The sequence below is a fragment of the Procambarus clarkii genome, chromosome 69 (genome assembly GCF_040958095.1).
Source record: "Procambarus clarkii isolate CNS0578487 chromosome 69, FALCON_Pclarkii_2.0, whole genome shotgun sequence".
In the NCBI taxonomy this organism is placed as follows: Eukaryota; Metazoa; Arthropoda; class Malacostraca; order Decapoda; family Cambaridae; genus Procambarus; species Procambarus clarkii.
The window spans coordinates 10,365,978-10,380,303 of NC_091218.1; the positions used below are offsets into that span (position 1 = coordinate 10,365,978).

The window sequence follows — 14,326 nt, forward strand, 5'->3', positions numbered from 1 at the left end:
AAATATGTCCTACACTTGCTTGTAGTATCTAGATGTTGTAGATGTACAGAAGTAACATGATGATAGGAAAGAGCAGGCAAAATCTCTCTTGAAGGAGATTATCGTAATATTATATAACCAAACTTCTATATATGACCTTCCAGTATCAGAGGAAGTCAATCATTATGCTCTGGTACAACATGACTTCCTCACAGACTCGAGGCTTCCTCTCTATCTGCCACTCCGTAACACCAGGTAAGGTGTTACCCAAGCAGCAGCGGAGGAGCCCATGAGGCAAAGACATCGTTTATATTACGGCGCTTTAATGATAAATAATACGTCTCTTTTGTATTGGTTTGGTAGATTATGTTAAGAATGCAACGTGTTGTATGAGAGGAGACAGGTTGTGTAACAAGGTCTGCACCTTTCTTGGTGTTCTCACGTAGTGTTCTTCACAGCACGGTGTTCTTCACAGCACGGTGTTCTTCACAGCACGGTGTTCTTCTCAGCACGGTGTTCTTCACAGCACGGTGTTCTTCACAACACGGTGTTCTTCACAGCACGGTGTTCTTCGCAGCACGGTGTTCTTCACAGCACGGTGTTCTTCACAGCACGGTGTTCTTCACAGCACGGTGTTCTTCACAGCACGGTGTTCTTCACAACACGGTGTTCTTCACAGCACGGTGTTCTTCACAGCACGGCGTTCTTCACAGCACGGTGTTCTTCACAGCACGGTGTTCTTCACAGCACGGTGTTCTTCACAGCACGGTGTTCTTCACAGCACGGTGTTCTTCACAGCACGGTGTTCTTCACAGCACGGTGTTCTTCACAGCACGGTGTTCTTCACAGCACGGTGTTCTTCACAACACGGTGTTCTTCACAACACGGTGTTCTTCATAGCACGGTGTTCTTCACAGCACGGTGTTCTTCACAGCACGGTGTTCTTCACAACACAGTCTTCATCACAGCACGGTGTTCTTCACAACACAGTGTTCTTCACAGCACGGTGTTCTTCACAACACGGTGTTCTTCACAACACAGTGTTCTTCACAGCACAGTGTTCTTCACAGCACGGCGTTCTTCACAGCACAGTGTTCTTCACAGCACGGTGTTCTTCACAGCACGGTGTTCTTCACAGCACAGTGTTCTTCACAACACGGTGTTCTTCACAGCACGGTGTTCTTCACAGCACGGTGTTCTTCACAACACAGTGTTCTTCACAGCATGGTGTTCTTCACAGTACGGTGTTCTTCACAGCACAGTGTTCTTCACAGCACGGTGTTCTTCACAGCACGGTGTTCATCACAGCACAGTGTTCTTCACAACACGGTGTTCTTCACAGCACGGTGTTCTTCACCGCACGGTGTTCTTCACAGCACGGTGTTCTTCACAGCACAGTGTTCTTCACAACACGGTGTTCTTCACAGCATGGTGTTCTTCACAGCACGGTGTTCTTCACAGCACAGTGTTTTTCACAGCACGGTGTTCTTCACAACACGATGTTCTTCACAACACAGTGCTCTTCACAGCACGGTGTTCTTCACAACACAGTGCTCTTCACAGCACGGTGTTCTTCACAACACAGTGCTCTTCACAGCACGGTGTCCTTCACAACACAGTGTTCTTCACAACACACTTAGTGTTCTTCACAACACACTTAGTGTTCTTCACAACACACTTAAGTGTTGTTCACAATACACTTAAGTGTTCTTCACAACACTTAATTTGTTTCATAAATAAGAACATAAGAACAAAGGTAACTGCAGAAGGCCTTTTGGCCCATACGAGGCAGCTCCTATCTATAACCACCCAATCCCACTGATATACATGTCCAACCCATGCTTGAAACAATCGAGGGACCCCACCTCCACCACGTTACGCGGCAATTGGTTCCACAAATCAACAGCCCTGTTACTGAACCAGTATTTACCCAAGTCTTTCCTAAATCTAAACTTATCTAATTTATACCCATTGTTTCGTGTTCTGTCTAGTGTTGATACTTTTAATACCCTATTAATATTAGTAAACCTCTATCATGTCACCCCTAACTCTTCGCCTTTCCAGTGAATGCAACTTAAGCTTTGAACATAAGAACAAAGGTAACTGCAGAAGGCCTATTGGCCCATACGAGGCAGCTCCTATTCTATAACCACCCAATCCCACCCATATACTTGTCCAACCCGCGCTTGAAACAATCGAGGGACCCCACCTCCACCACGTTACGCGGCAATTGGTTCCACAAATCAACAACCCTGTTACTGAACCAGTATTTACCCAAGTCTTTCCTAAATCTAAACTTATCCAATTTATACCCATTGTTTCGTGTTCTGTCTAGTGTTGATATTTTTAATACCCTATTAATATCCCCCCTGTTATGTCCATTCATCCACTTGTAAACCTCTATCATGTCACCCCTAACTCTTCGCCTTTCCAGTGAATGCAACTTAAGCTTTGTTAATCTTTCTTCATATGAAAGATTTCTAATTTGGGGAATGAACTTAGTCATCCTACGTTGGACACGTTCAAGTGAATTTATATCCATTCTATAATACGGCGACCAAAACTGAACTGCATAATCTAAATGGGGCCTAACCAGAGCAAGATATAGCTTAAGAACCACACCAGGTGTCTTGTTACTAACGCTTCGATTAATAAATCCCAGTGTCCTATTTGCCTTATTACGAACATTCATGCATTGATCCTTTTGTTTTAAATTCTTACTAATCATAACTCCCAGATCCCTTTCGCAATCCGACTTCGCAATCTCAACACCATCTAGCTCGTATCTTGTAACTCTATCATCATTACCTAGCCTCAGAACTTTACATTTATCAGCATTAAACTGCATCTGCCAATCATAAGAACATAAGAACATAAGAACAAAGGTAACTGCAGAAGGCCTATTGGCCCATACGAGGCAGCTCCTATTCTATAACCACCCAATCCCACTCATATACTTGTCCAACCCGTGCTTGAAACAATCGAGGGACCCCACCTCCACAATGTTACGCGGCAATTGGTTCCACAAATCAACAACCCTGTTACTGAACCAGTATTTACCCAAGTCTTTCCTAAATCTAAACTTATCCAATTTATATCCATTGTTTCGTGTTCTGTCCTGTGTTGATACTTTTAATACCCTATTAATATCCCCCCGGTTATGTCCATTCATCCACTTGTAAACCTCTATCATGTCACCCCTAACTCTTCGCCTTTCCAGTGAATGCAACTTAAGCTTTGTTAATCTTTCTTCATATGAAAGATTTCTAATTTGGGGAATTAACTTAGTCATCCTACGCTGGACACGTTCAAGTGAATTTATATCCATTCTATAATATGGCGACCAAAACTGAACTGCATAATCTAAATGGGGCCTAACTAGAGCAAGATATAGCTTGAGAACCACACCAGGTGTCTTGTTACTAACGCTGCGATTAATAAATCCAAGTGTCCGATTTGCCTTATTACGAACATTTATGCATTGATCCTTTTGTTTTAAATTCTTACTAATCATAACTCCCAGATCCCTTTCGCAATCCGACTTCGCAATCACAACACCATCTAGCTCGTATCTTGTAACTCTATCATCATTACCTAACCTCAGAACTTTACATTTATCAGCATTAAACTGCATCTGCCAATCCTTTGACCATTTCAAAACCCTATCTAGATCAACTTGAAGTGATAGTGAGTCCTCCTCCGAATTAATTTCCCTACCGATTTTCGTATCATCGGCAAATTTGCAAATGTTGCTACTCAAACCTGAATCTAAATCATTTATATATATTATAAACAACAGAGGTCCCAGGACAGAGCCTTGAGGCACTCCACTTACAACATTTTCCCACTCTGACTTGATTCCATTTATACTAACTCTCTGTTTCCTTTGGTATAGCCATGCCCTAATCCAGCTTAATATAGCACCCCCAATACCATGAGACTCTATTTTTTTAATCAGTCTTTCATGTGGCACTGTATCAAAAGCTTTGCTAAAGTCAAGGTATACAACATCGCAATCCTTACCACTATCAACTGCCTCAACAATGCTAGAATAAAAAGATAACAAATTTGTTAAACATGAACGGCCATTTATAAAACCATGTTGCGACTCAATTATTAATTTATGTTTTTCAAGATGAAGACGAATTTTATTTGCTATTATAGATTCGAGTAACTTTCCCACAACAGACGTTAGGCTAATTGGTCGATAGTTAGACGCAAGTGATCTATCTCCTTTCTTAAAAACTGGTATCACATTAGCAACTTTCCAAAACTCTGGCACTCTGCCTGACTCTATTGATTTATTAAATATGGTTGACAGTGGGTCACAAAGCTCCTCTTTGCATTCTTTAAGCACCCTAGCAAACACTTCATCTGGCCCTGGGGATTTGTTTTTTTTGAGTTTTACTATTTGTTTAAGAACATCCTCCCTGGTAACTGCTAAACTTGTCAACCTGTCCTCGTCCCCACCCACATAGACTTGTTCGGCTGAAGGCATATTGTTAAGTTCCTCTTTAGTAAATACAGATACAAAATATTTATTAAAAATACTACTCATCTCTTCATCACTATCTGTTATTTGACCTGTCTCAGTTTTTAATGGACCTATCCTTTCCCTAGTCTTAGTACGATATAACTGAAAAAACCCTTTAGGATTTGTCTTTGCTTGCCCTGCTATGCGAACTTCATAGTTCCTTTTTGCTTTCCTTATCTCTTTTTTAACATTTCTAACCAGTTGTACGAATTCCTGTTCTAAAGTGACCTCCCCATTTTTAATCCTTTTGTACCAAGCTCTCTTTTTACCTATAAGGTTCTTCAAATTCTTTGTTATCCACTTTGGGTCATTAGTATACGATCTATTCAATTTGTATGGTATACTACGTTCCTGTGCTTTGTTTAGAATATTCTTAAATAAGTTATATATTGAATCCACATCGAAATCCCCATTTAAGTCACCTAACGCTGGGTTCATGTCTCGCTCCAAGACCGGCCCACACCCCATACCCAAGCCTTTCCAATCAATTTGACCCAAAAAATTTCTTAGGCTATTAAAATCAGCTTTTCGAAAATCTGGCACTGTAACAGAATTTTCTCCTACTGGTCTATTCCATTCTATGCTAAATCTGATTTCTTTGTGATCACTGCTCCCTAGCTCACTCCCTATTTCGATGTCATTAATTTGCGTTTCCCTGTTAGTTAACACTAAATCTAAAATATTATTTTCCCGTGTTGGTTCCTTAATGTGTTGCGTAAGAAAGCAATCGTCAATTAATTCTAGAAAATCTTCTGCTTCACTATTCCCTGTTTTGTTCAACCAGTTTATTCCGCTAAAATTAAAGTCACCCATGACATAAATACTGTTAGATCTAGATGCTCTAGATATTTCATCCCATAGATGCTTTGCTTCCATTCTGTCTAAATTTGGTGGCCTATATATTACTCCTATTATAATATTATTAGCTTTTTCGTTTAATTCAATCCAAATAGTTTCTGTGTGTGGCTCTGTTTTGATTCCCTCTTTGAGACTACATTTCAAATTGTCCCTAACATATATGGCTACTCCACCTCCTCGTCTAATATATCTATCTGTGTGAAATAGTTTAAATCCATATATTTGATATTCAGCTAATAGTTCTCTATTTTCTACATTCATCCACGTTTCGGTAAGTGCAATAATATCTATTTTTTCTGTGCAGACAAGAGCATTTAATTCGTTAATTTTATTTCTTAGACTTCTACTGTTAGTGTAATATACCCTAAGTGAATTGTTATTTTGCGGACCTTCTCTTTCCCTGATCGTTTTGCCAATTCCTTTCTCCCACAAACACATACTTTTATTACCTCCTTCCTCCAAATCAATTCCCATACCTCTATCTACTAACAGTTTAAACCCAAACAAACACCTCTAACCACTTCTTCTAGCGAGTTCGCAACAGCAACAACCCCAGCTCTCGATAGATGCACCCCATCACGAGCATACATTTCATTTCTTCCATAGAAGTGTTCCCAGTTGTCTATGAAAGATATTGCATTTGATTTGCAATATCTTTCCAGCCGGCAATTGACACCAAGTGCCCTCGATATCCATTCATTTCCCACTCCCTTTCTTGGAAGAATGCCACATATGATCGGGATTCCTCCCTTGCTCCTAACTAACTCTATGGCTGTTTTATACCTCTGAATCAGTTCCTCACTCCTGACTCGACCAACATCATTTCCTCCCACGCTAATGCAAATAATGGGATTGTTCCCATTACCAGCCATAATATCATTCATGTTGTTTATAATATCACCAATGCCAGCTCCGGGATAGCAAACCCTTAACCTGTTCCCCCTATCTCTAGCACAAAACGTTCTATCCAAATACCTTATCTGGGAATCTCCCACAACTAATGTTTGCTTAGGTACTTCCTTTACTTTCTGAGGGGCCTGCGCTTCCTTTCTCTTCGTTGCTTTCCCTTTTGCGCGATCCACAGTCTCTCCACAGCACTCGTCCTCCAAAACGTCAAATGAATTTGAAGTTGCTATGGCGTTTGAAGGCGGCTTTATCAAAGTCTTCTTAAGGCCCCTGTCTTTCGCAACTCTCCAAGACGAGGTCCCTTTACTGCTGGTCTCCTCCTTCGTTACTTCTCGTTGTTTTTTAAGCTGACGCACCTCCTCCCGCAGAGAGTCCAAATCATTTGACCATTTCAAAACCCTATCTAGATCAACTTGAAGTGATAGTGAGTCCTCCTCCGAATTAATTTCCCTACCGATTTTCGTATCATCGGCAAATTTGCAAATGTTGCTACTCAAACCTAAATCTAAATCATTTATATATATTATAAACAACAGAGGTCCCAGGACAGAGCCCTGAGGTACTCCACTTACAACATTTTCACACTCTGACTTGACTCCATTTATACTAACTCTTTGTTTCCTTTGGAATAGCCATGCCCTAATCCAACTTAATATATCACCCCCAATACCATGAGCTTCTATTTTTTTAATTAGTCTTTCATGTGGCACTGTATCAAAAGCTTTGCTAAAGTCAAGGTACACAACATCACAATCCTTACCACTATCAACTGCCTCAACTATGCTGGAATAAAAAGTTAGCAAATTTGTTAAACATGAACGGCCATTTGTAAAACCATGTTGCGACTCATTTATTAATTTATGTTTTTCAAGATGGAGACGAATTGTATTTGCAATTATTGATTCAAGTAACTTTCCCACAATATACGTTAGGCTAATTGGCCGATAGTTTGACGCAAGTGATCTATCTCCTTTCTTAAAAATTGGTACCACATTAGCTACCTTCCATGACTCTGGCACTCTGCCTGACTCTATTGATTTATTAAATATGGTAGACAGTGGCTCGGAAAGCTCCTCTTTGCATTCTTTAAGCAGCCTGGCAAACACTTCATCCGGCCCTGGGGATTTGTTTGGTTTTAGTTTTTCTAATTGTTTAATTACATCCTCCCTGGTAACTGCTAAACTAGTCAACTTGTCCTCATCCCCACCCACATATACTTGTTCAGCTGAAGGCATATTGTTAAGTTCTTCTCTAGTAAATACAGATATAAAATATTTGTTAAAAATACTACTCATCTCCTTGTTATTATATTTCTCCTACTCATCCGTTATTTGACCTGTCTCAGATTTTAATGGACCTATCCTTTCCCTAGTCTTAGTTCGATATAACTGAAAAAACCCTTTAGGATTTGACTTTGCTTGCTCTGCTATGCGAACTTCATAGTTTCTTTTTGCTTTCCTAATCTCTTTTTTAACATTTCTAACCAGTTGTATGAATTCCTGTTCTAAATTACCCCATTCTTAATCCTTTTGTACCAAGCTCTCTTTTTATCTATAAGGTTCTTAAATTATTTGTTATCCACTTTGGGTCATTAGTATTCGATCTATTCAATTTGTATGGTATACTACGTTCCTGTGCTTTGTTTAGAATATTCTTAAATAAGTTATATATTAAATCCACATCGAAATCCCCTTTTACATCACCTATCGCTGGGTTCATGTCTCGCTCCAAGACCGGCCCCAACCCCATACCCAAGACTTTCCAATCTATTTGACCCAAAAAATTTCTTAGGCCGTATAGGTCTATGCTTCGAATAGACTAATAGCAGCTGCCTCGTATGGACTAATAGGAGCTGCTTCGTATGGACCAATAGGAGCTGCCTTGTATGGGTCAATAGTAGCTGCCTCGTATGTACCAATAGGAGCTGCTTCGTATGGACCAATAGCAGCTGCCTCGTGTGGACCAATAACAGCTGCCTCCTATGGTCCAATAGGAGCTGCCTCGTATAGACCAATAGCAGCTGCTTCGTATGGATCAATAGCAGCTGCTTCGTATGGATCAATAGCAGCTGCCTCGTATAGACCAATAGCAGCTGCTTCGTATAGACCAATAGCAGCTGCCTCGTGTGGACCAATAGCAGCTGCCTCCTATGGACCAATAGGAGCTGCCTCGTATGGACCAATAGCAGCTGCCGCTTAGGGGACAACGAGCCTTCTACAGATTCTTATATAAATTTGTTCTAAGGGAACTGCAACAATGACTATAAGGTAATATTTCCTCAGTGACTGTGAGGCAGCGGCGGGTGAGCGGCTCATTAAGAGCGGCCTCCTTCACCCTCGCTGGCTCCTGACGCTACAGTACAATCTTCACTTTAATCAGAGAAGCGGATGAGAGAATGTTGGTGGAGGCTGTCTGCTGCTGCCTGCATCTTCTGGGGGCTGGGCCTGGAGGCTGTCTGCTGCTGCCTGCATCTTCTGGGGGCTGGGCCTGGAGGCTGTCTGCTGCTGCCTGCATCTTCTGGGGGCTGGGCCTGGAGGCTGTCTGCTGCTGCCTGCATCTTCTGGGGGCTGGGCCTGGAGGCTGTCTGCTGCTGCCTGCATCTTCTGGGGGCTGGGCCTGGAGGCTGTCTGCTGCTGCCTGCATCTTCTGGGGGCTGTCTGCTGCTGCCTGTGTCTTCTGGGGGCTGTCTGCTGCTGCCTGCATCTTCTGGGGGCTGTCTGCTGCTGCCTGTGTCTTCTGGGGGCTGTCTGCTGCTGCCTGTGTCTTCTGGGGGCTGTCTGCTGCTGCCTGTGTCTTCCGGGGGCTGGGCCTGGAGGCTGTCTGCTGCTGCCTGCATCTTCTGGGGGCTGGGCCTGGAGGCTGTGTCTGCTGCTGCCTGCGTCTTCTGGGGGCTGGGCCTGGAGGCAGTGTCTGCTGCTGCCTGCATCTTCTGGGGGCTGGGCCTGGAGGCTGTCTGCTGCTGCCTGCATCTTCTGGGGGCAGGGCCTGGAGGCTGTCTGCTGCTGCCTGCATCTTCTGGAGGCTGGGCCTGGAGGCTGTCTGCTGCTGCCTGCATCTTCTGGGGGCTGGACCTGGAGGCTGTCTGCTGCTGCCTGTGTCTTCTTGGGGCTGGGCCTGGAGGCTGTCTGCTGCTGCCTGCATCTTCTGGGGGCTGGGCCTGGAGGCTGTCTGCTGCTGCCTGCATCTTCTGGGGGCTGGGCCTGGAGGCTGTCTGCTGCTGCCTGCATCTTCTGGGGGCTGGGCCTGGAGGCTGTCTGCTGCTGCCTGCATCTTCTGGGGGCAGGGCCTGGAGGCTGTCTGCTGCTGCCTGCATCTTCTGGGGGCTGGGCCTGGAGGCTGTCTGCTGCTGCCTGCATCTTCTGGGGGCTGGACCTGGAGGCTGTCTGCTGCTGCCTGTGTCTTCTTGGGGCTGGGCCTGGAGGCTGTCTGCTGCTGCCTGCATCTTCTGGGGGCTGGGCCTGGAGGCTGTCTGCTGCTGCCTGCATCTTCTGGGGGCTGGGCCTGGAGGCTGTCTGCTGCTGCCTGCATCTTCTGGGGGCTGGGCCTGGAGGCTGTCTGCTGCTGCCTGCATCTTCTGGAGGCTGGGCCTGGAGGCTGTGTCTGCTGCTGCCTGCATCTTCTGGGGGCTGGGCCTGGAGGCTGTCTGCTGCTGCCTGCATCTTCTGGGGGCAGGGCCTGGAGGCTGTCTGCTGCTGCCTGCATCTTCTGGGGGCTGGGCCTGGAGGCTGTCTGCTGCTGCCTGCATCTTCTGGGGGCTGGACCTGGAGGCTGTCTGCTGCTGCCTGTGTCTTCTTGGGGCTGGGCCTGGAGGCTGTCTGCTGCTGCCTGCGTCTTCTGGGGGCTGGGCCTGGAGGCTGTCTGCTGCTGCCTGCATCTTCTGGGGGCTGGGCCTGGAGGCTGTCTGCTGCTGCCTGCATCTTCTGGGGGCTGGGCCTGGAGGCTGTCTGCTGCTGCCTGCATCTTCTGGAGGCTGGGCCTGGAGGCTGTCTGTTGCTGCCTGCATCTTCTGGAGGCTGGGCCTGGAGGCTGTGTCTGCTGCTGCCTGCATCTTCTGGGGGCTGGACCAACTTTATTCCTTCGCAACACAACTCACTAAGCCGTGACGAATCTAAAGTTAAATTACCTCTGCTGCTCACCCAATACGCCGCGGCGTGTTATTGTTGTGTTACGAAATAAACCAATCCGTTCACAATGTTACGTATTAGTGAACCAATCACCGTAATACGACCGTTATCAGTGCAGCGGCAACGATTGGTTAGATTGGTGATTGGGTTCAGTCGTTTATGATTAAGCAAAACTGTTTCATTCGTTTATGGAGTTGCTAATCCAGAGAAGGAGAGGCGGGGGGGGGGGGGGTTAGTTACCTAAACGGTGATTAGAAGCTGTAGTTTGTTAGTGATAATTTGCCCATCTGAGTGTTAATTAAGTGATTCAAGAGATTGTGGGATTTATATCGTCCGGTTAATTATGAAGGTTTACAGGACTTGTACACCGAGGTGTAGACCTCTCTCGTTGTCAGTATACTCTGAGAGTCTACTTTAGTCCTGGACTATACTCAGGATTATAGTATACCTGTTGGTTGGTCAGTAAGGTACTGTGGTGGTCTAAATACTCTCGCCCGGGCATGACGCAGCGTTGCGTCATCCGTTTACTGTCGGTAATCACGGGGATGACACAATGCTGCGTCGTCCACTTTAAATAATAGCCAAAAATCAGGTTTTTATCCGATTTTTTGGGACTGGTTTTAAAATGCGCGTTGATGTCTTCCCATTTTCTTTGTTGCGCCTCGTGGCCCGCAGGCGGCGCGGCACACGCCGGTAGGCACATTGTTTTCGCTCCACTGTTGTGACCTGTGTCGCCTCCCCTCGCGTCTCAAACGTGTGAACATTTCGGCTATTTTCCGTGGCTATATTTCTTACTGCGGCTTTAGAAACTATCTACGCTTACTCCACGATGGATAGTGATCATGAACAAGGCCCTTCCAGGAAGAAAATTGCGAAAGAAAGGCGTGAAAAGCAGAAGCTGAGTAGTGTGCAGGAGAAGTACAAGCATGTGAGACTAACTCCCTCTAAGTTTCAGGCTGTATTTGACGATTTGTCTGGGTCATCTAGTGAGGAAACTGATGTCGGTACTGATACTGATGCAAGAAGTGAACATTTAGAAACAGAGACGGCCGATGAGGATTTTGGTAGTGAGGACAGTGAGGAGTCTGAGGTCGAGACTGCCACTCGTGCACGGCGCGGTACTGGAGCTCGTGCTAGAACCAGACGTACCACACGTACCACACGTACCCCAGTACCAACAGATTCTGATGATGGATGGTGTAGTGACAATAGTGCACCCTTTGTGGACAATTTTACAGGTACACCAGGCTTGACTGTTCCTGTACCTACCACTGTTCTTGGTTTCATTCAACTCTTTCTGACTCAAAAATTGTTGAAATATATTGCCTATGAAACTAATTTGTATGCTTCCCAAAGTAAGGCACGTACTGGGCAAAGGACAAAGCACAGATGGCAACCAGTGACAGTGAAAGAAATTGCCAGATATTGGGGACTGACGATCTTGATGGGTATTTGCCCATTGCCGAGACTTAGAATGTATTGGCAAACAGGCAGATACCTTGTTTCAACACCTTTATGACTGGTAAACGATTTAAAATGATTGCTAGATATTTTCATGTTTATAACAATAAGTCCATACCTCAAGGCCAAGGCGTTGACAAACTTATCAAAGTTCGCTCACGCATGAAGTATCTCCTAAATAGATTCAAGAGAATATACATTCGCAATAAAAATTGGAGTTTGGATGAAGGAACAATGCCATGGCGTGGCCGTCTATCTTTCAAGACCTATAATCCCAATAAACCAGATAAATGCGTAATAAAGCTCTACATGCTAGCTGAAGCCAACAGTGGCTACATTTATGATTTTGAAATTTATTCAGGAGTTGGGAAAACGACGATTGACACAGTTATGGGCTTGATTGAACCACTGAAGAACAAAGGTTACCATTTATATATGGACAATTATTACAATTCGGTCAGATTGAGTGAAGCGCTGCTTCAAATAGGGGTATACACCTGTGGTACCCTCAGACTGTAGCGTGGTGCACCTAAATCCCTTCAGATGTAAGCAAAGGGAAAAGTGGCAGTAGATAAAACTTTATTCAAACGCAAGGACAATACTTTCATAATTTTGTGGAAAGATAAACGAATTGTTTCACTCATAACAACTTGCCACAATGCAGAAACACAACAGGTTCAACGCAGACAACGAGTACGAGTAACGAGTACGAGAAAACGAGTAAACTACACAACAGATAGAAGGAAACTCCACTCCAGAGGTTGACAGTCCTTAACATAGTCCAGGACTAAGGTAAACTGTCAGTGGTACACATGAGGTACCCCTGGGTGTAGGGGTGTGTACTCACCTAGTACTCACCTTGTTGTGTTTGCGGGGGTTGAGCTCTGGCTCTTTGGTCCCGCCTCTCAACCGTCAATCAACAGGTGTACAGATTCCTGAGCCTATTGGGCTCTATCATATCTACACTTGAAACTGTGTATGGAGTCAGCCTCCACCACATCACTGCCTAATGCATTCCATTTGTCAACCACTCTGACACTAAAAAAGTTCTTTCTAATATCTCTGTGGCTCATTTGGGCACTCAGTTTCCACCTGTGTCCCCTTGTGCGTGTGCCCCTTGTGTTAAATAGCCTGTCTTTATCTACCCTATAAATTCCCTTCAGAATCTTGAATGTGGTGATCATGTCCCCCCCTAACTCTTCTGTCTTCCAACGAAGTGAGGTTTAATTCCCGTAGTCTCTCCTCGTAGCTCATACCTCTCAGCTCGGGTACTAGTCTGGTGGCAAACCTTTGAACCTTTTCCAGTTTAGTCTTATTCTTGACTAGATACGGACTCCATGCTGGGGCTGCATACTCCAGGATTGGCCTGACATATGTGGTATACAAAGTTCTGAATGATTCTTTACACGAGTTTCTGAATGCCGTTTGTATGTTGGCCAGCCTGGCATATATGCCGCTGATGTTATCTTCTTGATATGTGCTGCAGGAGACAGGTCTGGCGTGATATCAACCCCCAAGTCTTTTTCTTTCTCTGACTCCTGAAGAATTTCCTCTCCCAGATGATACCTTGTATCTGGCCTCCTGCTCCTTACACCTATCTTCATTACATTGCATTTGGTTGGGTTAAACTCTAACAACCATTTGTTCGACCATTCCTTCAGCTTCTTGAAGCCTCAAGCAGTCCTCCTCTGTGTTAATCCTTCTCATAATTTTGGCGTCGTCCGCAAACATTGAGAGAAATGAATCGATACCCTCCGGGAGATCATTTACATATATCAGAAACAAGATAGGCCGAGTACAGAGCCCTGTCCGCAAACATTGAGAGAAATGAATCGATACCCTCCGGGAGATCATTTACATATATCAGAAACAAGATAGGCCGAGTACAGAGCCCTGTGGGACTCCACTGGGGACTTCACGCCAATCATAGGTCTCACCCCTCACCGTAACTCTCTGCTTCCTATTGCTTAGGTACTCCCTTATCCACTTGAGCACCTTACACGTGTGTGTGTGTGTGTGTGTGTGTGTGTGTGCGTGTGTGTGTGTGTGTGTGTGTGTGTGTGTGTGTGTGTGTGTGTGTGTGTGTGTGTGTGTGTGTGTGTCAGAGGCCAGTAGTCTACACTAATGGTCCACAGTTCTGCCGCTAGGTGGCGTGCGGCCTTAATGAGGGTAATTACAGAAAATGGGGAAACAAAATGAATGAGTCACGCCTAATTTATTCCTCACAGTGACAAAATGTTCGCTAAATTACTCTAAAATTCAATTTTGTTTACATGTTTCAGGCTTTTTAAATACGTTCAGTGATCCCATGTTTTGATCAAACAAATTTGTGTTCATTTCAGAATTATTCATAAATTTCGATTGGAATTGATAAGAGTATCACACACACACACGCACACGCACACACGCACACACACACACACACACACACACACACACACACACACACACACACACACACACA

At 44.6% G+C, this 14,326-nt stretch overlaps 2 protein-coding genes across 2 annotated transcripts; one reads left to right on the plus strand and one right to left on the minus strand.

Annotated features, from left to right (window-relative positions):
- Nucleotides 1–8,648: 8,648 nt before the first annotated feature.
- On the minus strand, nt 8,649–10,325 carry LOC138355813 (serine/arginine repetitive matrix protein 1-like). Its single transcript, XM_069311346.1, has one exon. The coding sequence runs from the start codon at nt 10,323–10,325 to the stop codon at nt 8,649–8,651; it is 1,677 nt and encodes a 558-aa protein (XP_069167447.1).
- A 905-nt stretch (nt 10,326–11,230) lies between these two features.
- On the plus strand, nt 11,231–14,153 carry LOC138355814 (piggyBac transposable element-derived protein 4-like). The gene is made up of 3 exons (XM_069311347.1): nt 11,231–11,756; nt 11,987–12,318; nt 14,145–14,153. Exons 1-3 carry the CDS (start codon nt 11,231–11,233, stop codon nt 14,151–14,153), a joined length of 867 nt encoding a protein of 288 aa, XP_069167448.1.
- The last annotated feature ends 173 nt before the right edge of the window (nt 14,154–14,326 follow it).